Here is a 27,714-nt window from a genome sequence, read left to right on the forward strand (position 1 = left end):
AATGTATAATCTAATTCATATAGCAATACGATCTCACCACACAGCAGGCCAGCAGTTAGCCGAGTCCGCAATCCATGGTGAGGCACAAGTGCCTCAACTGGCTGCTGATCACCGCACCGTCTCTTCTCAGTATTTGAACGGCAAATGTGAAAATTCAGCGATTTTGAATAAACATAATCTAAAACTGGTGACGTTAAATGGAAAATAACTTTATAGTATAATCACTGAATACATATAACAATTTAATTATTTTTTTTTCTTTTTACATTTTTTTTCTTTCCATGATGGCAGGTGAGGCCCCGCCTCACCTGCCTCTAGTGACCGCACGTCACTGGTATGTATGTATAAAATGAATGTACGGATGTATGTACCATATTTTCCAGACCATAGGGTACACCGGATTATAAGGCGCACTGCCGATGAATGGTCTATTTTATATATTTTTTCCTATATTAGGCGCACCGGATTATAGGGCGCATTAAAGGAGTTATATTATTATAAATTTTTTATATATCGAAAACACTTCCTTGTGGTCTACATAACATTTAATTGTGGTTCTTTGGTCAAAATGTTGCATATATTATGTTTTACAGATCATCTCCAAGCCTCTTTCTGACAGTCGCTTCCAGATGCGGTCTTATTTACGTGGCTCACCTTCGACAGCGTCTTCTCCCCGTCATCTTTGTTGTAGCGGTGTAGCGTGCAAGGACGGGAGTGGAAGAAGTGTCAAAAGATGTAATGACATTCAGACTTTACTTAGATCAATAACGGAGCAGCATCTCCTCATCCGGAAACAACCACACCGGAAATGTGGAAAACCGTCCGACCGGAACTCTAATAACTAAAGTTCCTTGGTTGAATAATGTAAACTCACTACGCCGGTATGTTTTAGCGCTTTCATGGGGAGTTTACTGACAGATATAAGTAAGAACTTTACATTACTTTTTATTAGAAATGGCAACAGCGGAGGATGAAAGTCCCATAACAAGCAGATAGAGAAAAAGAAGAAGGCGCGGACGTGTGCAATTTTTCAGTATTTACACAAAAATGCCAGATAATATGTCTTATCTTACACACACCATAATAATACTCGTATGTTTAATGCGCCGACAATCCTACAAGCGGTGCGGCTTCATAGGTTACCAAAGTTGTACTAAAACATTTTGATGGATTTTTGAGCGCCGTGTGTAATGTTCTATATTTTCAATGGAACAATTAAAATGTTGGTGATGTTTACTTGAGACCCGTCATAGTGCAGGCTACACTTATCTCTTATGTTTGACTGCCATCTAATGGTCACACTTATCATTAGAGCATGTACCAAATAAAATAGCTTCGAGATGGGTATGCTCAACCAAGGCGCACTGGGTAATTAGGCACACTGTTGAGTTTTGAGGGGAAGAAAATGATTTTAAGTGCGCCTTATAGTTTGGAAAATACGGTATATACTGTATGTATGAATATTTATGTGTATGTGAGTATGTATGTGTATTTGTATGTACAATATATTTGTCTCCCAGTGTGTGCGGGAGCCAAAGTACGGCCCCGGCTACCCAGAGAGCCCTACCCAAAGCAGCAGGCTTTGGGTAGGGCCAAGGCCAGCGACAGGAACCCCAGAGCCGGGCCCACCGTGCTGCTCGGCAGGGCCAGCGGCAGGTCATAGACAGACGCACCCAGCAGAGGAGAAGGCACGGTAGAAGCAAGGGACAACCATCCCCCAAGCCAGCGAGAGACCACACCCCAAGCGGGCAGATGGGCGGGACACCCGGCCCGGGGGGGCCAAGAGACTCCCCGCAGCCGTACGGGAAGACCGCCTTGCCCAAGTCGGCCGCCACAGGACGGCCCAGCATAGGGTCAAGGAAACCATACCACCCCGCCTACAGGGACCCCAACGATGGAGATGGTACATCCAGCACCTGCCCTTGTGAATCCTTTCTCCAACGGAAGAGGAAGAAGGAGAAAAAAAGGAGATCACAGACACGCTGCTGACACACACGGTCACTACCCAAGCAACTGCCCGCCTTGCCAAGCTGCCACGATAGACGGGGGGACTGACCCAGCAGGCCCCAACCAAGATTTAACGTGGCCCGCCACCTCATTTAATGTAGCACGCCAGATCCTTTAATGTGACTCACAACTTTGTTTAAATGGCCCGCCACACCATTTAAAGTAGCCCGTCCCACCGAAAGGTTAGAAATTAAAAAGTACTTTCTGGCTCAATGTATTTGTTCTTTCAACTTTGACAGATAAATGAACTGCATGTATTTGCTAATGTTCCTCACTCAAATACCATCTAGAATTGGGGGTTAAATCACCAAAAATGATTCCCGAGCGTGGCCACCGCTGCTGCTCACTGCTCCCCTCACCTCCCAGGGGGTGATCAAGGGTGATGGGTCAAATGCAGAGAATAATTTCACCACACCTAGTGTGTGTGTGACAATCATTGGTACTTTAACTTTAACTTAAGATGTTCCTCGTATTTATTTTTGTTATCAAAAATCCATCCATCCATTTTGTACCGGGGGGGGGGGGGGGGGGTTCTGGAGCCTATCTCAGCTGCATTCGGGCGGAAGGCAGGGTATACCCTGGACAAGTCGCCACCTCATCACATGGCCAACACAAATAGACAGACAACATTCACACTCACAAATAAATACTTAAATATCTGCATGGTGATTTCAAAACAAGTTATCCATCAATCCTAATACAAAATATATCAGTTGCCTAATATTACATTCTTATACATTCACTGTTACAAGCAGCCACAATGGCAATGCGGCCCTCAATAAAAATGAGTTTGACACCGCTGTCTTACCTTGTCGAAAAGAGCGATGTACAACGAGAACCCAAAGCGGTCCTTGAGGTTGATCTTGTCCGCCAGAGCGTTGCACAGCTCGCCGGCCGTGGTGGCTGAGTCGGCGAGGAGCGTCTTGGTGGTGCCATCCATGAACGTCACCGGAAGCATGATGGGCTTCTTGGATTTAGTGGCCTGTGCAAGACAAAGGAACAATCGGATACTGCAACTCAAGAAGCCATCATTTCAAGGCTTTCTGGATTTCTAGTTTTTTCGGCACCTGTAACTCCAACCAAGAAGGCGGCTGGGTCCGTGTACGGTTGACAAACGTCCTCCGCAGTCTTTCCTCGCAATATGGAGCATAACCAGGCGGGCCGTTGATCAGAAATGTCCTTAAATACTGAAAACAACCAAAGAGTAGAAGGTTGTGGTGAAGAACCGTTCAAAAACTGCAGACTAAAGAACGGAATAACTGATTACAGACAGACCAGAGTATTCACTGACTTGAAGAGTTCTAAAGCTGCAGTGTTCGCGGACATTGGTGTCAAGTCATGTCTTACCTTGACAAACTTCTCCGAAGGTGCAAAGCAGCCGACACAGAGCGACAGGAGGATCCATCCCCGAGCGTGGCTGCTCTTGGACGGATTCTGAGTGAGCTGCTTACAGATCTGACAGTAGATCTCATCCCTAAGAGGCATGACATCCAGATTGAGATGAAACAAACGGGACCCTTTCTTGGGTCTAGTTCAGGGGTCCCCAAACTACGGCCCAAATCTGGCCCTCGGGAAGTCCCAACTTAAGTTTTTTTTTTAATCTGTCCTTTCGAATCCATTTTCTACTGCTTGTTACTCTCAGTGTCTCCTAGCCGCTCAGGCAAATCATATTGTCTAAAAATGCATTTTTCCATCGATAACGTGACATCAAGTGCGCATCAAAACTATGACACCTGTGAAGTGAAAACCATTTCAGGTGACTACCTGAAATGGTAGTCACCTGAAACATAGTGAAAGTCACAACTATGGTACCAGGTTAGCCCTAAGAGGTGCTTTCACCCGTCTTAAACCCAAAAGTGATGTTTTGAAAAAGACTGTAATGTATAGGGCAATCACTTACCGGAATCGACTTCCACAATATCTGGTATCAATCACCAGCAGAGTGGGTTTTAAGAATAGACTAAGAGGAGAAGTATTGCGGAAAGAGATTATTCTAGATTGTACCTAATGTCATGATTGTTTTTATTGACTATTTTATTGATTATGGGACAAGCAGTAGAAAATGGTGGATGGAACTTTTTTCGTCACTTACTGTTTGTCTTTGGTACACTAATGTATATATTTTAGGCCATTGGTTCTTTGTTTTACTTTTTTTTTGCAAAAATATATATATATCTATTTTTATATTGCTCTTTTTATCTTTGGTATGAACAATATTATGTAAACTCGAAGTTATTATTATTTTTTTGGTTCTTTGTTGTTGCTATTTTTGTATTACAACATTTTATTATTTGATCATGTTGTACTGCATTTTAATCTTTTGTTTTGTGATTGTGTGATGTTTTTTGCCTGGACCCCAGGAAGAATAGTCTCCACTGGGGTGTAGACTAATGGGGATCCTTAATAAACTAAACTAAACTAAACTAAACTACCTCTTGAAACTCATCGAGAGAATGCCAAGAGTGTGCAAAACAGTAATCAGAGCAAATGGTGGCTATTTTGAAGAAACTAAAATATAAAACATGTTTTGAGTAATTTCACTTTATTTCACATAACTCCACATGTGTTCATTCATAGTTGTGATGCCTTCAGTGACAATCTACAAAGTAAATAGTCATAAAAATAAAGAAAACGCATTAAATGAGAAGGTATATACAACCCGGCCCCGGGCCAAATTGTTTTAACCCAATGCGGCCCCTGAGTCAAAAAGTTTGGGGACCCCTGGTCTAGTTTTTAGGGGTAAAAGTTATCAGAGGACTGCGGTCACCTGAGGGCAGGCCTCAGGATGCCGTTTCCAATGATGAAGTGCAGTTTTTCCAGGTTGGAGGTGGGTCGGTCTTCAAGCATGCTGTTCCCCTGGAGGCTGTAGTCCCCCTCGGTCAGCCGCCTGGTTACCTGCGTCGTGAAGTGAAGTGAAGTGAATTATATTTATATAGCGCTTTTCTCCAGTGACTCAAAGCGTTTTACATAGTGAAACCCAATATCTAAGTTACATTTAAACCAGTGTGGGTGACACTGGGAGCAGGTGGGTAAAGTGTCTTGCCCAAGGACACCACGGCAGTGACTAGGATGGCGGAAGCGGGGATCGAACCTTGAACTCTCAAGTTGCTGGCACGGCCACTCTACCAACCGAGCTATTCCGCCCCAAATTACCGACAATCGTAAAAACTGCATTTCCAAACTGAGTCGGGGTTTTAGTCCTCACCTCCTCAGTGATTTTGGACTTCCTTTTCAGAGTAAGAGACACAAGCTTATGCCGGACACTGTTCCTCTTCTGGATTTCGGTGGAGCTGTTCTGTAAAAAAAAAAAAAAATGTGCAGCTTGATGTTACTTTGCTACGTTTTGATGTGCAACCGTGCCACTCCCTTACCTCTGTGTCCAGTTGCAGCTCCTGTAGCTCCCTCTTGTAGGTCCTCTTACCGAGTGTTTCGTAGATCTTGGTCATGACGGGGATCTTCTCGCTGCCGTCGTTGAGGACCAGCTGGCATTTGGGCTCGGGTAGATCACCCATGAACCTCAGGACGGTGACCCACACGGCTAACGCGGCCTGGCGGACAGGACAGGACGGCTCGGTGGGGTTCTTGTTTGGTTTGTGGTTCAGGTGCAGTCTCACCAGCTGGTCTCCTTCATCCTCGTGGAAGAGCAGCGGTTGCTTCAGAGCGCGTCTGATGTACGTGTGGGTGGAAACGCCTTGGAAGTACGTGGCGGCAAACTTGGGGAACTTGTACTCGGACAGGTCCTCGTCTTCCTCGTCGGGCAGCGGCAGAGGTTCGTTCACCAGTTCCACTTCGGCCTCCTCGCCGCGGGGCACGTTCACCAAGTCCTGAGGAGACTCTAGTTAGTACCCACTAACAATTTTTCGTGTCCAATAGAACGGAATAAAGACGTACTTCAAAACCAGCCGGCGCTTGCCCGTCCTGGTTGGACAAAGGTCCAGGGTTCCCCAGGAATCCGAACATGCGGTCCACCATGTCCGAGTGATCCACGGGCTGCTCTCTGTCCCTCTCCATCTGCTCCAGCAGCTCCTTCTTCCTGCGGCCTTCTTCTCGCGTCTCCCGCTCCCTCTCCTCCTGCTGCTGGACGAGCTGGACGAGGCGCTCCTGGTGATTCCTCTCGGCCTCCACCTTGGCCCGCCTCGCCGTCATCTGGTTGCGGAGCTGCTCCTCCTCGGCCAGGCGCTGGCGCTCGGCCTCCTGGCGATGCTGCAGCTGTTCGGTGAGGGCAGGAGGGGTAGACGATAAACTCCTCTCAGTTTGAAGGAACTTCTCCCGACAACAACACACGTCAACACATAATCCTTCTCCCTCCTGTCGCTCCTCACCAAAACTCCCCTGGGACTTCCTCGTCGCCTCGTAAAGCGGAGACCACCGACTCTCTCTCTCTCTGGACAATTATCTACAAGCCACCACCATCAACTTGACAACAAACTGAGATTTACCCCACGGTTAAAAAAATAGATTTATTCAGACTTTGATTTAACAGGAAACGTGCAACATTGATGCAAAAAGGCATTTTCCATGGAAAATAAGAAACATTTTAAGCATACAATCAAAATCATGCAAGCAATCTTGATATGAAACTAAAAAGAAAGGCACAAAAAGTGTTTATATGGCAACACTAGAAACACAAACTCAATATGACTAAAAATATAATTAGAAATAGCATCTGCCTTTATTAATTATAAATTGGAGAAATTTACTTTATACTGGGAAAATTGGGTCAACTATGTCACGCCCCATAAACCTGACTTTAATTGTTCGAATTAGCGATTGTACTGCAAAAAAAAAAAAAAGGGATTACTCCCTATATGTGTATACGTACAGGTATGTATGTATATTTATGTGTATGTATGTATGTATATTTATGTGTATGTATATATGTATATATATATATATATATATATATATATATATATATATATATATATATATATATATATATATATATATATATGTATCTGTTTATATTTTATTTTATTTCTGATTATTATTATTATTAATGTATTATTATTTCCTTTTTTTTTCTTTTTCTGTTTATGTAATCGATGTATTTTTAGATATTTTTATTTTGTTTTGTTTTGTTTCTTTCTTTTTTTGGGGGGGGAGGGTGGTATGGATGGGATACAAACAAAAATATTTTGACATTTAGGACAGACAATAGATATATGATTTATGTGAATATGATGTAATGGATTGGAAGGTCTGATGCTGGATGTCAATAAAAATAAAATGGAAAAAAAAAAAAAGAAATGAACTGGAAAGATTGGAGCTGGTTAACTGCATAGAAATCACACTTTTAACCTACAGTAGCATTGCCGTCCAGTGAAAAGCATGTCTTTCCAAAGTTTGTGGATTTTCTTTACTTTTTTTCTTCCCAAAACATGAAGGACAGACATTTCAGAGGTTTGTACCAATTTTTTTCAGCCCCCCACCCAAAAAAATATGTCAGAAAAATATATATATTTTTTTGTAATATTGAATCTTTTTTGTTTACTGTAAAAAAATATTTTTCTTGATTTTTCTTTACTTTTTCTTTCCCAAACTTGAATAAGTCATTTTTATGAGTGTGTGTATGTGTATGTGTATATATATATATATATATACATACATATATATATATATATATATATATATATATATATATATATATATATATATATATATATATATATATATATATATATATATATATATATAAACTTTTTACCCCCCAAAAAGAAAAAAGAAAAGTTTTTCTTAAAAACAAACCAGATAAAGACAACAAATATTGCAAAATAATTTTTGAAAACCAAAAACATTATTTATTTTTTTTAGAAAACTTAAAAATATACATGCATAGATGTATTTCATATACAAAAATGTTGGTATTATATATATTTTTGTGTGTGTTTTATTTATATATATATATAAAAAAGTATTCTAAACACAAATAGTTTTTTTTAATGAGATAAATGGAAAGAAATTGTAAAAGCTTTTTTTTCATGATCAAAAATGTATAAAAACGTTTCTTTTTGTCGCAATATTTGAAAGTACATGCTTTTTTCTGGTGGCTGTAACTTATGTAGGAATACAATCATTTTAAACTTATTGGACACCCAGTGAGTGCTTTCATCTTCTGACTTCTGGCCATGACGTGCTTTTTTTTTTGTTATTCCCTCCATGGATATAAAGTATAAGACGTTTTTTAAGGTCCAGAAAAACATTTAGCAGTGAGTCCCCTTCCTCGGCGGCACGCTAACATCGTACAAGAAGCAGTAGTAAACGTAATAGCTCTTTACCTCCGCCCTGAGCCTGTGGCAGAGGCGTCGGGCTATCATTCCTCGGGTGTAGGCCTGCATTGTGGACACGGCGCGGAGACGCCTCCAAAACGTCTGGCGGATGAGGAACCCCCTGCAGCGGGCTTGGATGAGGGTGATGCATAGGCGAGTGACGCAGTAGTTCCTGTAGTGCTTCCTGGACCTGAAGACGGCCTGGAGGCGCAGGAAGCCACAGCGCATCTGGCAGGAGGAAGCATCGTTAGCACAAGAACTGGAGTATTTCGCTCAAGATAGGTTCTGAGGCACACACTAAAATATGTTAGGTTAAAAAAGAACCCAATTTTAACCCAACTTCTGGTTCAGAAAAGGACAAACCCCTTTGGGTTCATTTTTTCAACCCAACTTTTGCGTTGAATTATTTAACCAAAAAGTTGAGTTATGATAACTTAATGTTGGGGTTTTCCCAACCAAACTATTGGGTTGAATTATTTAACCCAATAGTTGAGTTATACTAACTCAATGTTGGTTGATTCATAACCCAACTATTGGGTTGAATTTATTTAACACACAAGCTGAGTTATGCTCACTACAATGTTGGGTTATTCCAAACTCAACTATTGGGTTGTGCAATTTAGCATCTCCTTGACCCAATAGTTGGTTAAAAATTATGAATTTGAATGCTGGTTTGTCCTACTCTTTCACAACTACTGATCAAAATTATTCTTATTCCATTAAAATATACTCAAAAGCAAGATATGAGTGACTTTTTTTTTTTTACAAGAATTGCCGTGTTTGCTCATAAGAGTTCTAAACAGCATGCTCAAATATTTTCATGTACATAAGATGTGTGATTGTAAATAATGTTAATGAGATTAATCATTAATAAAAGAAAAACCTTTTTAATAAAGAAAGCCTTTTACCCAAAAATGCATTACTCATTGAAAATCAACCAAAAAATGGTTCATAGTTTTGAAAACCCAGAAATTCAGATAAAATAATACCCTTATAACTAGGGCTGTGAATCTTTGGGTGTCCCAGGATTCGATTCAAAATCAATTTTTTGTCAATTCAACACGATTCTCGATTCAAAAACGATTTTTTTCCCCGATTCAAAAGGATTCTCTATTCATTCAATACATAGGATTTCAGCAGGATCTACCCGTCTGCTGACATACAAGCAGAGTAGTAGATTTTTGTAAAAAGCTTTTATAATTGTAAAGGACAATGTTTTATCAACTGATTGCAATAATGTAAAATTGTTTTAACTATTAAATGAACCAAAAATATGACTTATTTTATCTTGGTGAAAATATTGGACACAGTGTGTTGTCAAGCTTATGAGATGCGATGCAAGTGTAAGCCACTGTGACACTATTGTTCTTTTATTTTTATTTTTATAAATGTCTAATGATAATGTCAATGAGGGATTTTTAATCACTGCAATGTTGAAATTGTAACTAATATTGATACTGTTGTTGATAATATTCATTTTAGTTTCACTACTTTTGGTTTGTTCTGTGTCGTGTTTGTGTCTCCTCTCAATTGCTCTGTTTATTGCAGTTCTGAGTGTTGCTGGGTCGGGTTTGGTTTTGGAATTGGATTGCATTGTTATGGTATTGCTGTGTATTGTTTTGTTGGATTGATTAATTTAAAAAACACAAAATAAAAAATAAAAAAAAACTTTTTTTTTTAAATTAAAAAAAAAAAAAAAAAAAACGATTAAAAAAAAAAAAGAGAATCGATTCTGAATCGCACAACGTGAGAATCACGATTCGAATTCGAATCGATTTTTTCCCACACCCTTACTTATAACCCAAAAAAGGGATTGCTCTTCATAAAAATAACTCCAAAATTTAACCCAACACTCGCAACTCATAAATTGGGTTATCAAAATAACACAGCATTTTTTAGTGTGTACAACCAAGTTTGAGTCCCACCAAAAACTCACAATTTTGTAATCCTTTCTGCATCGATAACCTCGCCACAGCTTTTGGATGACGGTCACGGCGCTCCTCAGTCGGCGGAAGTGGGTCCTGGAACAGGAACATTGAAGGGAAAGGGAAGATGTGAACCCCGGTGTAAATGGAACACTGGAAGGCTATTAGGAAATATTCCAGACCTCTCCTTGAGTCCGCGCACGGCCTTCTGGATGAGGATGACCTTGTCGGTGATGGCCTTGTCCCGCTCGATCTCCAGCTGCATGTCGTGGTGATCCTGACGGGAACAGAAACGGAAAATAAGGACGCGATACCACCATCAAACATGGTTGCTAGTCGAATGCAAAATGAGTGGACAACCTTGAGGAAAATCTTGGTCTTTCCGATCTGCCAGTCTCCATGGCGTCCCAGTCGGGCCAGGACTATCTGCTGACATGTGCCTCGCAGGTCCCCCTGGGTGGGAAACAACAAAGTACTGCACTGTACACCAAAAACTCCCACAAAAGAGGGCAAGTCTACCTGTTTGTGCGCTGGTTTGACGCCGGGCATGAGGACGCGGTAGCGATCCACAAACTCGCCAAACGAGTACCGGATGGGATAGCCGGCCCGTCTGATTCGGATGGTCTCCATCATGCCGGAGTAGCGCAGCTGGCGGATGCACAGCTCTCTGTCGAACAACTGGACGCACAGTCCAGGGAAAATGTCAATAAATTAAAAATACTTTTAATGCAGTTCTTTTGGTGCTATTATTATTTGTAATGCAGTGTCTTAAACTAAATATTTTATACATTACACTATTAGGCTGACACAACTGAAGCCTTTTATGCAAAATAAATGTTGTTGTTTTTTTGGAGGGAGTGCAACATTTCACAAATATTATTCAAACCCCACCCAAGAAGTATTTTTCAGGAAAAAAATAAAAAACTGCATTAATTGTGTGGTTACATCACAGCATATCATTAGCAATGCCCGGATACCGCTTATTAGCATCATTGTTTACCATATAGCTCCAATGGGTAGTTATTTTCTTTCTTTCCAAAAAGTTTTTTTTTTTAAGTTTCTCCGCATATAAAAAAAACCTATTGTTGTACCCCTCCCCCCAAAAAATATTAAATGAAAATAAGATTTTTTTTTTATATAAAAGTTTTTATTGAAAACTAACCAATAACTAACTCACTAACTAACCAACACATTTAGAAAAACACTGACTATAAATTTTGGTAGATTTAAAACAATTAAAAAATAAATAATAATAATAATTTTAAAAGTGTAAAAAATAAACTGTTATCATAAACTTGATTTTATATACATTTAAAAATTATGAACCAGAATATAAAGATATCTTTTGTTTTTTGCATTTTTTTCGGATAAAACCAAAGTAACTCACAACATTGAGGAATAAATTAATTTCATTAATAAGATTTTAATTTCCTTGAAAATCAGGTAAAAAAAAAGTGTGAGGCCACTTTTGGGTAAAATAGTAAATAATAATAATAATGAATACAATTATAATTACCATAATAACTACTTTACTGGGGCGGTATAGCTCGGTTGGTAGAGTGGCCGTGCCATCAACCTGAGGGTTGCAGGTTCGATCCCCGCTTCCGCCATCCTAGTCACTGCCGTTGTGTCCTTGGGCAAGACACTTTACCCACCTGCTCTCAGTGCCACCCACACTGGTTTAAATGTAACTTAGATATTGGGGTTTCACTATGTAAAGCGCTTTGAGTCACTAGAGAAAAGCGCTATATAAATAGAATTCACTTCCCTTCACTTTAAACAGGAATACGTTTATACCATCAAAATTAACGTTGTTCAACCGTTGTTTTTCAGATAAAAAACAATAATTGCTGAAACATTGAATCCAAAAAAGACCTCATTGCTGCTTATTTTGATTATATATATATATATATATATATATATATATATATATATATATATATATATATATATATATATATATTAGGGCTGCAACAAGTAATCGATTAAATCGATTAAAATCGATTAATAAAATAGTTGCCGATTAATTTAGTCATCGATTCGTTGGATCTATGCTATGCGCATGAGCAGGGTTTTTTTTTTTTATTAAAAATTTTTTTTTTTAAATCAATCAATCAATCAATCAATCAATCAATCAATCAATCAATCAATGTTTATTTATATAGCCCTAAATCAACCTTTATTTATAAACTACAACATTTACAAACAGCTGAGAAACAATAATCAAAATAAGTATGGTGCCAGTATGCTGTTTTTTTTCAATAAAATACTGGATAGGATAGAAATGTAGTTTGTCTCTTTTATCCGATTATTAATCCATTAATCGAAGTAATAATCGACAGATTAATCGATTATCAAATTAATCGTTAGTTGCAGCCCTAATATATATATATATATATATATATATATATATATATATATATATATATATATATATATATATATATATATATATATATATATATATATATATATATATATATATATACACACACATATATATACATATATATATATATATACAAACATACATACAGTACAGGCCAAGAGTTTGGACACACCTTCTCATTCAATGGGTTTTCTTTATTTTCATGACTCTTTACATTGTAGATTGTCACTGAAGGCATCAGAACTATAAATTAACACATGTGGAGTTATGTACCTAACAAAAAAAGGTGAAATAACTGAAAACATGTTTTATATTCTACTCTCTTCAAAATAGCCCCCTTTTGCTCTGATTACTGTTTTGCACACTCTTGGCATTCTCTCGTTCACCTTCAAGCTGAAAGGGTTTTCACTTCACAGGTGTCATAGTTTTGATGCCTTCAGTGACAATCTACAATGTAAATAGTCATGAAAATAAAGAAAACCCATTGAAATGAGAAGGTGTGTCCTGTACTGTATATAAGCCCCCAAAATTGTAAGAGAAACAGTATGTTACATTTGAAAGCAGTATTATGCCCTCTAGTGGCTGGGAAGAAGTAATGCAAAAATATCTGCCCATCATAATCCTAATACATAATTGTGCACTCTACTCACCATCGGCTTTTTGAGCTCGTTGGGTTTTATGCAGCGGACGAAGAAAGGCTGACACACACTGAGCGTCCTCATCAGCATCTCGAGGGAGCGTTTGAACTGGCTGCTCAGAGTCGGAGAGCGCTTCCTGGTCTCGACACCCTGTGAACGCACACAACATCTGGTGGTGAAATTTGCAGCTCATGCAGAGTTGATGTGGACGAGCTCTCCTTTGCATGCCTCAGGGCGGGTAAACAAATCTACCATTGGAACACACTACAACTCACAAGACCGAGAAAAAGCACAAAATCTCTGACAGACGTCAGCGACAACTCAAATGTCCAGTTGTCAGTGAAGTGGTCATGGTCTGTCAGAGAGTTTGAAGAGGATTATCATGCAAAATGTCCACCTGTGAAATAAAGAGAAGAGCCGGGAGAAGGGGAAGCTACTGTCAAGGAGCAAACACGCTGCTAGAGACCTGACGTTACCTTCGGCACGGGCGTGCTGGGCTGCTGATAGCCGCACAGAAACTGATGGCAAAGGAAAAGAGCCGAGAGACAGCAGATGAGGGGAGCAGGGTGGCGACATTAGTTGTAAATACAATTTTTAAAAAGCAGAACGGAAGCAATAAGTCCTGAAGAGAAAAAAAAAAAAGGTCCAAGGACTTAAGAGTTTTAGTTTTAAAATGAGTTTTTGGGTCTTACCATGGCCACATCTGCTTGGAAGATCTGCTTGATGAACTTGTTCTTGGACGAGTGCACCAGCTGGATGATGTCTGTGTGGAGACTGTCACGATTCTTCTCCAGGAATCCTTCACGGGCACACACACACACAAAAAAAATACACACTCTGTGTTCTTTGGCGGGGGAGAAAAAGAGAATGTGCGATACTAGGATGGTTCAAACGATACTGAAGCATCGATGCATTATGAAACACAAGGAATGATACTGGGTCCCTCCATACCTCCGTGTGTGTGTGGCTTTAAGAAGAACAAACGCATGGCGCATACAACTGCAGTGTCAAGCGCCAAACTGAAGTCAGAGGACTGGCGTGTCGCGTTTTGAAAACCTCTCTGGTCCGTCACTCAAAGACGTCCGTGCGCAACATAAAAAATGACAGTTCCTAATGTTGCACTACGGAGAATCAGCCCGAATGAGACAGTGCATTAAGTTTTGAGTTACAAGCTCCGTTATGGAACCAATTGAGCTCGGAAATTGAAAAACTACTGTGTGAATTTTATTTGCAGGTCAAATGTAATGCCTTTTTTAATGCAGCAGATGGCACTGTAGTGAAATACCAACAGAGTATCCGCAGTGCGTCAATACAGCCAGTAAGTGTGCCACACACTCACTGAGGACTCATTTACCAATCACTAGACAACATTTTGGATAATTTTATTTGATGCTTTTATTTTCATTCTTGTGTTTTTACTTTGCTGTCAAATTCATTATTTTTAAATCAAATTAATCACACTTTTGAATTTTAATTAATCAAGCAGGTTATTACTTGTTTGCCTAATTTAAGTTAACTTAAAAAAGACCCTTAATTATCAAACAAATGTAATTTTATTAACAGAATATAATCCAAGAACTTAAAAAAATGTTTTACTCGAATGTACATCATTTATTTGCTCCAAACTTGGTGTCAGTTTTATCTTAAGTCCAGTCAGGGTGTATTTTGGAGGGAAATTTTCCAGCGAGCGTCTACTCACTCACCTTTGCACTGACATATGCATTGACCTGATCACTGAACGTATAACAACCAGTGCCACCTTCCAGGTGACAATCCACGGTTAAGGTAGAAAGAAAAAAAAGCTTGATTAATCTGTGTATATATATGATAATTGCAATAAATACTTTTTGATTAATCACATCAGTTAGCCCGTTTTTTTTTTTGACAGCCCTTTTTTTCATATAATATTTTATATTTTCTTCTATTTTTATATTTTCACTACACAGACTTTCTTCCGGTGACTAACAATGTAAAGAATTACAAATTAATTGGTGTAAGATCCAGGTTGATACTGCCGGGCTTTTATTTTCAAGCTTATTTTGCACCAAACAGGAAGAAAAAGTGCACATGTCAGCGATGATCAGGTTTGCAAGGGGGTGGAAAAACGTCTCAAATGTCTGGCTCATTTCTACGGGAAGTTAAATTTGGGAATTTTGGAAACATTCCAAAGTGATTTATTTAATGAAAACCGGGTTTAATTACAGAGATTACATTTTAAAAACAAAACGTGATATACGATGCAGCACATCCGCAGCAACTCAAAATTCCCCATTTTAACTTAAAATTTCTACAAATTTTCTCTTGAAATTTTTCACTCCATAACTGACGAAAAATAAGTTTACATACAAACATGTACACTAAATTATATGTTTCTTAACTAAACTGTAAACAAATGTAAGTGTAAATGAAAATACAGCTTCACCACTTTAGTCATCATTTTTGCGCTTAAAAAACGTCTTTATGTTTACTATCCTGTTTGTTTGCGATCGTCATTACTGCCACGAGTGGTGGAAAAGTGCATTACAACTGAGCGTCGCTGCGGCCCGTACGGACCACAGCTGAGAAACATATTTTTTGGCGGTGTTCGCGGCCCGACAAATGGCCACGGCCCTATGGTTAAGAAACCTGCACTAAAGAATGTTGACAACCAACTAGAAATCCACTCTGGCTTTGTTCATACACAAACAGCCCACTTTTCACGACGCCTTCACTGATTTCCGATCAACATTCGCAATGAAAGGGACTTACAACACAGTAGTTAGTTCCAGCTGCAGCAACACTCCCCAATTGTATCCGTTATTATTTGCCATTGTTCGCTTGCGACGAAGGAAGCTGGCAATCATTGACTCGACGGAAAACAATGCAAACAAGGTTTCGGCCAATGTTCCCTCTAATTTCAAGGGTTGGAATTGGGGGTTAAATCACCAAAAATGATTCCCGGGCGTGGCACCGCTGCTGCCCACTGCTCCCCTCACCTCCCAGGGGGTGAACAAGGGGATGGGTCAAATGCAGAGGACACATTTCACCACACCTAGTGTGTGTGTGACAATCATTGGTACTTTAACTTTAACTTAATTTTTCATGTGTGTGAGCAAACGCAAAAACTCCCTGAGCATTCAGTGGAGCCCATGTGAGCAACATCAGACGTGCACACTGTGGCTACACCAGCAGCACACCTGTCCCAAACCTGACTAAATAACAAGTTCAATCTCCATCCATCCATCCATTTTCTACTGCTTGTCCCTTTCGGGGTCACGGGGGGTGCTGGAGCCTATCTCAGCTGCATTCGGGCGGAAGGCGGGGTACACCCTGGACAAGTCCCCACCTCATCGCAGGGCCAACACAGATAGACAGACAACATTCTCTTATTATTATCATCAAATGACAGCAGTCATTTCCATGAGGTTATTTTTCTAATATAAGTGTTTAGGCCCACTTACAATGACAATAACAACAAATATTGTTTTTCATGAACTGTGTACTTGTATTGTTTGTCTGGGTGGAGGTCCGGCTTTGGAAATAATTTGTACCCCTTTCAGACATTGCATTTAGTTCCCATTAAAACATTCACATGTTGCACAATGAGATGTAAGCAGGGGATCATGTGTACATTCCTGCAATTTCCTGTTTGTAAAGAATATATTTTTATTAGTATTTATTTAATATACTAACAGCATTTCATGATTAATATTTATAAATTAAGATTCCTAATAAATGACACTAGAATAAGCACACATTTGATTGGTAAATCATAGTGTAACGACCTGGAATGACACTTTATGTGTGGTGTTGGAGTTGTCCGACTTTTTGTGTGGCTGTAAACGCATCACTGGCTAAGTGCCATATGTGCATGTGTTGGCGCAAGTGAGAAAGAGCGAGCGGCTGCTGTTGATATAACAAAGTTGCTTTTGGTCTGGTTTGTACTGCAGAAAATGACCACTTTTGCTAGATATCATTTTTTTTACTAATGTTTTGGTGATGTGTTTATGGCCGACAATAAAGAGTTTTGCTCAGTAAAGTGATCGATGGAATTCATGTCCTCAAAGCGTCTCGACAGACGTTACAATATTTGAACAATGATGACGAAAACTGTTTTCTCTGTCGTGTCGAAAATTGTTATGCGCTAATTTTTTTATTTGAATTTGTGCGTGGCATAGATTTGCCGTGCGCAGAGGACGATTGAGCAGTGCGCAATTAGAGGGAACTTTGGTTTCGGCAGAGAAATACCAAGATGGACCCAAATGGTGACGGAGGGGTCGGCATGGCAACTGCACAAGAGCACAGTGCAGGCTGCTGTAGGTTGAGGCTGGACTCACCTCTGGTCTCGTAGTGCACCACACCAGCGAAATGTTGGATACCGAACTGGCTCTCGTAGCTGTTCTTTGGGGAAAAGTAGTTGGAGTTGAGTTTGTGTTGTGAGTTGAGCTTGTACAACATCGTGGAGTCGGTTCCCTAGCGGAGGACAAAGAATCGTCAAGGAATCACAGAAGACTACGTTTTTTTTCCCCCCCGACCTCCGTACCTTGGGGAACTTGCTCTCCTCGTCGATGAGGGAGATGATGTTCATGGGCTTGTTGGCGATCATGTCCAGCGCGTCCTGGTTGTCGGTGAACTCGATGTGCTGCCAGCTGATGTCCTCCAGGTTGTACTCCTCCTGCTCCAGCTTGAAGACGTGCCGCACGAAGAACTGCTGCAGGTTCTCGTTTGCGAAGTTGATGCACAGCTGCTCAAAACTGCCGGCGGACACAAAAATGGCATAAACGGCAACCGGCAAAGACGTGCGGACGCTTTCTTTTCGCCGACCTGTTGACGAAGAAGTTCTCAAATCCGAAGATGTCCAGCAAGCCAATGGACCTGCGCATGACGTTGTTGTCATCGCAGGGCGGCGGCCTGAAGATGGCGGCGTTGATCTTGTCCACGATCCAAACAAACAACCTGCCGTAAATACCCTGCATTGGGGAACGTAACTAGACCTCAGCTATTTTGGCTCGAGATCCCGAAGTGTGCGTTTGGCGTTTTCCAAACCTTCACAAAAGCATCCCTGACATCCAAGCCCTGCTCAACGCTGAGCGGCGTGGCCACGCTTTCGCCACGCGTGATCAGCGTTCGAGTGGTCAAACACACCATCACGTCCTTCGGTTCCACCTGCAAAGCATCAAAAAATATGTAATCGTTCCCGATATTTGGACCTCTTCGCTAATGTAACGCACCTCCATGAGCAACGCGGCAGTGACCAGGTCAGGTGACCTCACCACCACGCAGGCGTCCAGGTTGTCGTACGTACGGGCTGATGGGAACGAGAGAAAGACAACATAATTAAACGGACATTACTATAATTATTGAAGTTTAAAAGATACTTGGGGGAATTTGCAATTTACCGCAGCCCGTCTCGGCGGAAGAGTTTTGCTGATTTATACTCATAAAGCAACCAATAAACAACACGGAACCTTTAAACTAGAGATGTCCGATAATATCGGCCTGGCCGATAAATGCTTTAAAATGTAATATCGGAAATTATCGGTATCGTTTTTTTATTTATTATCGGTATCGTTTTTAAAACATTATTTATTTTTTTTTTTTTTATTAAATCAACATAAAAAACACAAGATACACTTACAATTAGTGCACCAACCCAAAAAACCTCCCTCCCCCATTTACACTCATTCACACAAAAGGGTTGTTTCTTTCTGTTATTAATATTCTGCTTCCTACATTATATATCAATATATATCAATACAGTCTGCAAGGGATACAGTCCGTAAGCACACATGATTGTGCGTGCTGCTGGTCCACTAATAGTACTAACCTTTAACAGTTCATTTTACTCATTTTCATTAATTACTAGTTTCTATGTAACTGTTTTTATATTGTTTTACTTTCTTTTTTATTCAAGAAAATGTTTTTAATTTATTTATCTTATTTTATTTTATAATTTTTTAAAAAAAAGGACCTTATCTTCACCATACCTGGTTGTCTAAATTAGGCATAATAATGTGTTAATTCCACAACTGTATATATCAGTATCGGTTGATATCGGTATTGGTTGATATCGGTATCGGTAATTAAAGAGTTGGACAATATCGGAATAGCGGATATCGGCAAAAAGCCATTATCGGACATCCCTACTTTAAACCTTCACATTTTTATCTCACTGCATCAACAGTGTAGTCAAAAATCTATACAAAATAATAAATATGTTTGTGCGGATCAAAGATTCTTAATATGACAAACACTTTGCAGTTTTTTAGGACCTACTGCAAAAAAGCTGGTCAAAGATCTTTTACTAACACTTTGTAAGCAAATCAGAGATCATGTATATGACAGGGGTATTCAAAAAACTACTGCAAACACATTAGGTGACGTTGTTTCATAATTGTTTGTTCTTTGCTACTAGAAAAAACACTAGTCAAAGATTCTTCAAATTAATGCATAAGCTAGTTAAAGGTTTCCAGAATATGACAAGAACGCTGCTGCAAAAACGTTGGTCAAAGATCCTTTATATAAGATTAACCCTTCGTAACTAGGGATGTCCGATAATATCGGCAGTCCGATATTATCGGCCGATAAATGCTTTAAAATGTAATATCGGAAATTATCGGTATCGGTTTCAAAATTATCGGAATCGGTTTCAAAATGTAAAATGTATGACTTTTTAAAACGCCACTGTGTACACGGGCGTAGGGAGAAGTACAGAGCGCCAATAAACCTTAAAAGGCACTGCCTTTGCGTGCCGGCCCAATCACATAATATCTACGGCTTTTCACACACACAAGTGAATGCAAGGCATACTTGGTCAACAGCCATACAGGTCACACTGAGGTTGAAGGTATAAACAACTTTAACACTGTTACAAATATGCGCCACACTGTGAACCCACACAACAAGAATGACAAACACATTTCGGGAGAACATCCGCACCGTAACACAACATAAACACAACAGAACAAATACTCAGAACCCCTTGCAGCACTAACTCTTCCGGTACGCTACAATGTACACCCCACTACCCCCTACCCCCCCACCCCCCCAACCCCACCTACCTCAACCCCCTCATGCTCTCTCAGGGAGAGCATATCCCAAATTCCAAGCTGCTGTTTTGAGGCATGTTAAAACAATAATGCACTTTGTGACTTCAATAATAAATATGGCAGTGCCATGTTGGCATTTTTTTCCATAACTTGAGTTGATTTATTTTGGAAAACCTTGTTACATTGTTTAAAACATCCAGCGGGGCATCACAACAAAATTAGGCATAATAATGTGTTAATTCCACGACTGTATATATCGGTATCGGTTGATATCGGAATCGGTAATTAAGAGTTGGACAATATCGGAATATCGGATATTGGCAAAAAAGTCATTATCGGACATCTCTATTTGTAACCATTTAAAGTGGCCCACCACATCCTTGAAGTGGCCTGTCACATCCTTTGGGTGGCCCGCCACAACATTTTAGTGGCCCGCCACATAATTTAATGTGGCCTGCCACATCCTTTAGATCAGGGGTCACCAACGCGGTGCCCGTGGGCACCAGGTAGCCCGTAAGGACCAGATGAGTAGCCCGCTGGCCTGTTCTAAAAATAGCTCAAATAGCAGCACTTACCAGTGAGCTGCCTCTATTTTTTAAATTGTATTTATCTACTAGCAAGCTGGTCTTGCTTTGCTCGACATTTTTAATTCTAAGAGAGACAAAACTCAAATAGAATTTGAAAATCCAAGAAAATATTTTAAAGACTTGGTCTTCACTTGTTTGAATAAGTGTATTAATTTTTTTACTTTGCTTCTTATAACTTTCAGAAAGACAATTTTAGAGAAAAAATACAACCTTAAAAATGATTTTAGGATTTTTAAACACATATACCTTTTTACCTTTTAAATTCCTTCCTCTTCTTTCCTGACAATTTAAATCAATGTTCAAGTAATTTTTTTATTTTTTATTGTAAAGAATAATAAATACATTTTAATTTAATTCTTCATTTTAGCTTCTGTTTTTTCGACGAAGAATATTTGTGAAATATTTCTTCAAACTTATTACGATTAAAATTCAAAAAAATTATTCTGGCAAATCTAGAAAATCTGTAGAATCAAATTTAAATCTTATTTCAAAGTCTTTTGAATTTCTTTTAAAATTTTGGTTCTGGAAAATCTAGAAGAAATAATGATTTGTCTTTGTTAGAAATATAGCTTGGTCCAATTTGTTATATATTCTAACAAAGTGTAGATTGGATTTTAACCTATTTAAAACATGTCATCAAAATTCTAAAATTAATCTTAATCAGGAAAAATTACCAATGATGTTCCTTAAATTATTTTTTAAATTTTTTCAAAAAGATTCGAATTAGCTAGTTTTTCTCTTCTTTTTTTCGGTTGAATTTTGAATTTTAAAGAGTCGAAATTGAAGATAAACTATGTTTCAAAATTTAATTGTCATTTTTTTCGTGTTTTCTCCTCTTTTAAACCGTTCAATTAAGTGTAAATATCATTAATTATTAATAATAACAGAGTTAAAGGTAAATTGAGAAAATTGGCTATTTCTGGCAATTTATTTAAGTGTGTATCAAACTGGTAGCCCTTCGCATTAATCAGTACCCAAGAAGTAGCTCTTGGTTTCAAAAAGGTTGGTGACCCCCGCTTTAGATGGCCTGCCACATCATTTAATGTGTCAGTCTCACTGTTTCAATGCCCGCCACCTCGATTATGTGGGGGCCCACCACATTATTTAATTTGGCCCGCCACATCCTTTTAGTGGCCCACCACGTCAATTTAAGTCCCGTTAAAAACTGGAAATAATAAAGCCTTTTCTTGCTATATGTATTAGTTCTTTCAAATTTGACAGAAACATTTATTTCATGCAGTTGCGTATGTTCTAGACTTTAATATCTGATAATGCAACAAAATGTTTCTACGTATTTATTTGTGGGGGGTCATCAATGTAATGTAATACTCTTCCATATCAGTAGGTGGCAGCCGGTAGCTAATTGCTTTGTAGATCTTGTAAACAGCAGGAGGCAGTGTGCAGGTAAAAAGGTATCTAATACTTAAACCAAAAATAAACAAAAGGTGAGTGCCCCTAAAAAAAGGCATTAAAGCTTAGGGATGGCTATGCAGAACAAAACTAAAACTGAACTGGCTACAAAGTAAACAAAAACAGAATGCTGGAAAACAGCAAAGACTTACTGTGGAGCAAAGACGGCGTCCACAAAGTACATCCGAACATGACGTGACAATCAACAATGTCCCCACAAAGAAGGATAAAAACAACTGAAATATTCTTGATTGCTAAAACAAAGTAGATGCGGGAAATGTCGCTCAAAGGAAGACATGAAACTGCTACAGGAAAATACCAAAAAAAGAGAAAAAGTCAACAAAATAGGAGCGCAAGACAAGAACTAAAACACTACACACAGAAAAACAGCAAAAAACTCAAAATAAGTCACGGCGTAATGTGACAGGTGGTGACAGTACACCTACTTTGAGACAAGAGCTACAGTAATGCATGGTTGGTTATGGTTTAAAGTCATATCCAACAATTGCGGCAACGACTTTTTACTGTCAACTGAGTTTCGTTATTTTAATGATTTCTGCTGGTGGTGTGCCTCCGGATTTCTTCAATGCAAAAATGTGCCTTGGCTCAAAAAAGGTTGAAAAACACTGACCTAGGCAAACTGTGTAACGAGGCTATTGTACGTTTGTATTTAAAGATTAAAGATATATATATATATATATTCACTGCTACAATCAGCCATAATTGCAACGTGGCCCTCAATAAAAACGAGTTTGACACCCCTGCTCTTTGTGACAGCAACACTTTGCTGGTTTTAAAATTGCCTGTATGTCAGGGTGTGGGGGGGCGTGGCCTGCGTACCTGCAGCAAAGCGGGGTGTGCCAGGACCGGCTTCGAGATCGGCGACAGGTGCGTAGATGGCCCACCTGGGCGCGTTTATCTAATCACCTGTCGCTCTGTTAAAGGCAACAGCCGGGAAGGAGTAGAGAGGGTGGTTGATGGCGGTTGGTGAAGCACGAGCCCGAACGAGAGCAAGACAGACGACACTCTAAAGAGAAACCATTCACGTGCTCGATTGAGACTAAAGACAATTGCTGAAAAGCACAAAAAGACTTTTGCACAATCCTGCCAATAAAGCACTGTTGTACCCATGGAAGAGCCTGGCATGTCAATGATTGGTGGTCCAAAGAACCCGGAGGTGCAAGACCTCCACACGGGGGCACTCTGCTGTTTTTAGGAATCTATAGCAAAAATGTTATGCTACGAAGTTTGGAACTGATTTAGTGCGGTTGAAAAGTGGGTGTTACAACAAGTGTCTTAGGCGTTGACTTGCCCTCAAATCTCAGGTTGCCCATGTGCAAGATGGCCGCCAGCAGCTTGGAGATCTCCCAGGTCTCCGTCTCGGTGAACATGAGGACCTTCATGGCTGACAAGATGCTGGAGTAGTCCGTCAGGTCGTTGCGACCGTCGCACTCAGTGCACTTACCCTAAAAGCAGTGTTTGGTTCAGTGATGTCAGCACGCTTCCATTGCTATTCTCACCCACCATGGTGAGGTAGCAGTAGTCCCTGGCCAGACCTAAGCCCAGCCTGGCCTTCATCTCTTGGCTCATGCCCTTCAGCATGCAGTAGAAAATGTGGTAGTTCCTCTCATCTGGTGCCTGGAGAGCAACAAGAGCAGAGATTGCGTAATTATTTTTTTTTCCCCCCTGGAGAAATGTGAGTTAAAAATGTTCCAACGCCGACCTGGCGACACACTCGGGACTTCTCCAGCAGGTACTGTTCTATCTTGGCCCCCTCGATGGCCCCGCGCTTGCTGAAGTGGATGTCGATGTACTTGCCGAATCGGCTGGAGTTGTCGTTGCGGATGGTTTTGGCGTTGCCGAAGGCTGAGCGAAACGAAGAAGGAGGCACAAACGTTCAGTCTGGAACCTGAGGCACTTCCTGTCCAGAGGCTAATTCGCCTTCATTTAGCTTGAAATTGTTCTTCATCTTCAGCTATGGATGGTAAATATTTGTATTACACTTAAAGCAGGGGTGTCCAAACTTTCTCCACTGAGGGCCGCACACTGCAAAACCAAAGCAAGCGGGGGCCATTTTGATATTTTTACATTTAGGCCTCCACTCAGGCTTGATCCCGGGGACCCCAAAGGGTTTTGGTCAAAAAAATATAAAAAATTTGTCATTATTCAGTATTATTATTTTTATTATTATTCAAGTTTTTAAATCTCGAGATCAATACTAGGTATATCTATCAGTCAATATAAAGTCTTTAAAGATTTAAGTTGTATGCTCTTTTTGTCAAAGAAAACCCTGTTTTTTTTGGGAAAAAACACAAAATATGCAATATTTTCACCCAATAAAATTGTTAAGTGGAATATTTGAGATCATATAATAATGGATTGATTGATTGATTGAGACTTTTATTTGTAGGTTGCACAGTGAAGTACATATTCCGTACAATTGACCACTAAATGGTAACACCCGAATAAGTTTTTCAACTTGTTTAAGTCGGGGTCTACTTAAATTGATTCATAAAGGAGCCTTAAAAAGGGCAATAACTCATAACACCTCTCTATGTCCACTACTTGATGTCCATATCCCCACCCCCCCTCCACACTCCTGATTGTAAATAATGTAAATAATTCAATGTGATTATCTTGTGTGATGACTGTATTATGATGATAGTATATATGATAGTATATATCTGTATCATGAATCAATTTAAGTGGACCCCGACTTAAACAAGTTGAAAAACTTATTCGGGTGTTACCATTTAGTGGTCAATTGTACGGAATATGTACTTCACTGTGCAACCTACTAATAAAAGTCTCAATCAATCAATCAATCAATCAATCAAACCATTGATTTTAATTCATTATTATTTTTTGAGCAATGACACTTAAAAACAAATCACACTAAAATTATTGGGGATCCCACAGGGATCATTAAAGTTTAAAAAAAAAAGTTATGATTTTTTTTTTACTGTTTACTTTTAACACAATAATCTCGAGATCAACTTCAGATCTATCCGTCAATTATACGTTTTATTGTTGTTTATGTTTTTTGTTTGTTCGTTTTAGGCCCTTCTTTAAAAAAAAACAGCTCAGTTTTTTTGTATGGCAAATACAAAATTCGCAACATTTTCCCCCAAAAATATCTCAAAGTGGAATATTTAATGTGACATAAATGGAGCCTTGAATAGGTTAATAATTCATAATGACACTGATTTTGATTCATTTTATTTTTTAAAGAAAGAAACAGCCTGCAAGGCAGCTTTGTGTTATTAGAGTAAACATCGCAACATTTTCTTGTCACATTTCACCAGTTTGCTCTTTTATACCACTTTATACACTATCATTCAAAAGTTTGGGGTCACCCAAACAATTTTGTGGAATAGCCTTCATTTCTAAGAACAAGAATAGACTGTCGAGTTTCAGATGAAAGTTCTCTTTTTCTGGCCATTTTGAGCGTTTAATTGACCCCACAAATGTGATGCTCCAGAAACTCAATCTGCTCAAAGGAAGGTCAGTTTTGTAGCTTCTGTAACGAGCTAAACTGTTTTCAGATGTGTGAACATGATTGCACAAGGGTTTTCTAATCATCAATTAGTCTTCTGAGCCAATGAGCAAACACATTGTACCATTAGAACACTGGAGTGATAGTTGCTGGAAATGGGCCTCTATACACCTATGTAGATATTGCACCAAAAACCAGACATTTGCAGCTAGAATAGTCATTTACCACATTAGCAATGTATAGAGTGTATTTCTTTAAAGTTAAGACTATTTTAAAGTTATCTTCATTGAAAAGTACAGTGCTTTTCTTTCAAAAATAAGGACATTTCAATGTGACCCCAAACTTTTGAACGGTAGCGTATGTTTTTTTATTTTTTTCAATCGTATTTTTAAAATGTGCCGTGGGGCCGTTAAAAAATGACCTGCGAGCCGCAAATGGCCCCCGGGCCGCACTTTGGACACCCCTGACTTAAAGGCATCCTATGATGAATTTGGTCTTTTCTGACTTACAGTATACATTTTGTTGCAATATTGGATATTTGTGTTAAACAATGTCAAAGCACCAAATCATTATGTTCATGTATTTTGGATAAGCTCATCAAGAGAATGCCAAGAATATGCAAGACAGTAATCAGAGCAAAGGGTGGCTATATTGAAGAAACTAGAATATAAAACATGTTTTCAGTTATTTCACCACATGTGTTCATTCATAGTTTTGATGCCTTCAGTGACAATCTACAATGTAAATAGTCATGAAAATAAAGAAAACGCATTGAATGAAGAGAAGGTGTTTCCAAATGTTTTGCCTGTACGGTGTATATATATATATATATATATATATATATATATATATATATATATATATATATATATATATATATATATATATATATATATGGTTTCTTCGTATGCAGTTGGCTTTCGACCTCCGGCCAAATTTTTTAGCCCAATGCGGCCCACCAGTCAGACAGCCCCACGCTGTAAATTATATTAGTGGTGCCCCCTATAGGCTGTGGTCGAAATGCTTTGTAAGCTATACTAACATAAATTTAATACATATATACTCAATGTTTTATCCATCCATCCATCCATTTTCTACCGCTTATTCCCTTCGGGGTCGCGGGGGGCGCTGGAGCCTATCTCAGCTACAATCGGGCGGAAGGCGGGGTACACCCTGGACAAGTCGCCACCTCATCGCAGGGCTCAATGTTTTATCTTTATTACACAAATGGTCAATAGCTTATGGACAATTAGTTGCTAAGTCCCACCCCTTTTTGTTAAATGGTGGTCATGTTTCCAACCAATTTTGCTAAAATTTTACACTCATGTGCCAGTCAGTCCCTTAAAGAAACTTACCAAATTTGGTGGTGATTCGACTAAAACCCTAAAATTACACCAGGTGTTTAGTAGAGACATTTAAAAAATAAATAAATTTAAAAAATAAAACATTATTTGATAGGAAAATCATAATGCAGGTACTGAGAAACAGACACTCCACCCCCCCAAAAAAATATAATATAAAAAATAAAAAATAAAATAAAATAAAAATGAATTAAAATAATAAAATAAAACAACCCTCCGCTATAGTCATAAAAAACATACAGAGAAGTGTCACTGAATAAAAAGTGGAGTGTTTTAAGTCTCGTCTTAGACCCACTTTTATTCTTTGGCTTTTAACACTACGTGAGATGTGTGGTCCTCTATCCTCTGTTGTCCTCTGTGGTTTTTTTTATACATTTTGATTTCTATTTACTGTTTTAATTGGTTTTACCCTTTAAAATCGTTTTTAATCATATTTATTTTTACACTGTTTTTATATTGGTTTTATATTTAGTTTTTAATAAGTCATTGGTGGAGCTAAGGATAATATTTGAATATTGTTTTTAATATTGTTTTTTATATTGTTGTGCAGCGCTTTGGAAACAGTTTTGTTGTTTAAATGTGCTATATAAATAAAGTGGATTGG

The 27,714-nt window shown here is 39.0% G+C and overlaps 1 protein-coding gene across 2 annotated transcripts in view; it reads right to left on the reverse strand.

The window, feature by feature from the left end:
• Nucleotides 1-27,714, reverse strand: part of myo7ab (myosin VIIAb) — a 68,772-nt gene that overhangs the window by 18,211 nt on the left and 22,847 nt on the right. Inside the window, exons 7-30 of one of the 2 annotated variants that reach the window (XM_062048986.1) lie at nt 23,977-24,119; nt 23,778-23,891; nt 23,566-23,719; nt 18,439-18,515; nt 18,254-18,373; nt 18,032-18,177; nt 17,751-17,961; nt 17,545-17,680; nt 13,921-14,027; nt 13,705-13,746; nt 13,241-13,378; nt 10,721-10,879; nt 10,562-10,654; nt 10,384-10,478; nt 10,213-10,297; nt 8,286-8,504; nt 5,899-6,216; nt 5,622-5,831; nt 5,379-5,555; nt 5,213-5,302; nt 4,775-4,902; nt 3,355-3,481; nt 3,075-3,194; nt 2,816-2,989 (exon numbers count right to left, since the gene is read on the reverse strand). In XM_062048986.1, the coding sequence (XP_061904970.1) occupies nt 2,816-2,989; nt 3,075-3,194; nt 3,355-3,481; nt 4,775-4,902; nt 5,213-5,302; nt 5,379-5,555; nt 5,622-5,831; nt 5,899-6,216; nt 8,286-8,504; nt 10,213-10,297; nt 10,384-10,478; nt 10,562-10,654; nt 10,721-10,879; nt 13,241-13,378; nt 13,705-13,746; nt 13,921-14,027; nt 17,545-17,680; nt 17,751-17,961; nt 18,032-18,177; nt 18,254-18,373; nt 18,439-18,515; nt 23,566-23,719; nt 23,778-23,891; nt 23,977-24,119 (3,383 nt within the window). The remainder of the gene's footprint in view (nt 1-2,815; nt 2,990-3,074; nt 3,195-3,354; nt 3,482-4,774; nt 4,903-5,212; nt 5,303-5,378; nt 5,556-5,621; nt 5,832-5,898; nt 6,217-8,285; nt 8,505-10,212; nt 10,298-10,383; nt 10,479-10,561; nt 10,655-10,720; nt 10,880-13,240; nt 13,379-13,704; nt 13,747-13,920; nt 14,028-17,544; nt 17,681-17,750; nt 17,962-18,031; nt 18,178-18,253; nt 18,374-18,438; nt 18,516-23,565; nt 23,720-23,777; nt 23,892-23,976; nt 24,120-27,714) is intronic. The other variant, XM_062048987.1, reaches the window with a different exon arrangement.

This window comes from Entelurus aequoreus, linkage group LG05, assembly GCF_033978785.1.
Source record: "Entelurus aequoreus isolate RoL-2023_Sb linkage group LG05, RoL_Eaeq_v1.1, whole genome shotgun sequence".
Taxonomy (NCBI): domain Eukaryota; kingdom Metazoa; phylum Chordata; class Actinopteri; order Syngnathiformes; family Syngnathidae; genus Entelurus; species Entelurus aequoreus.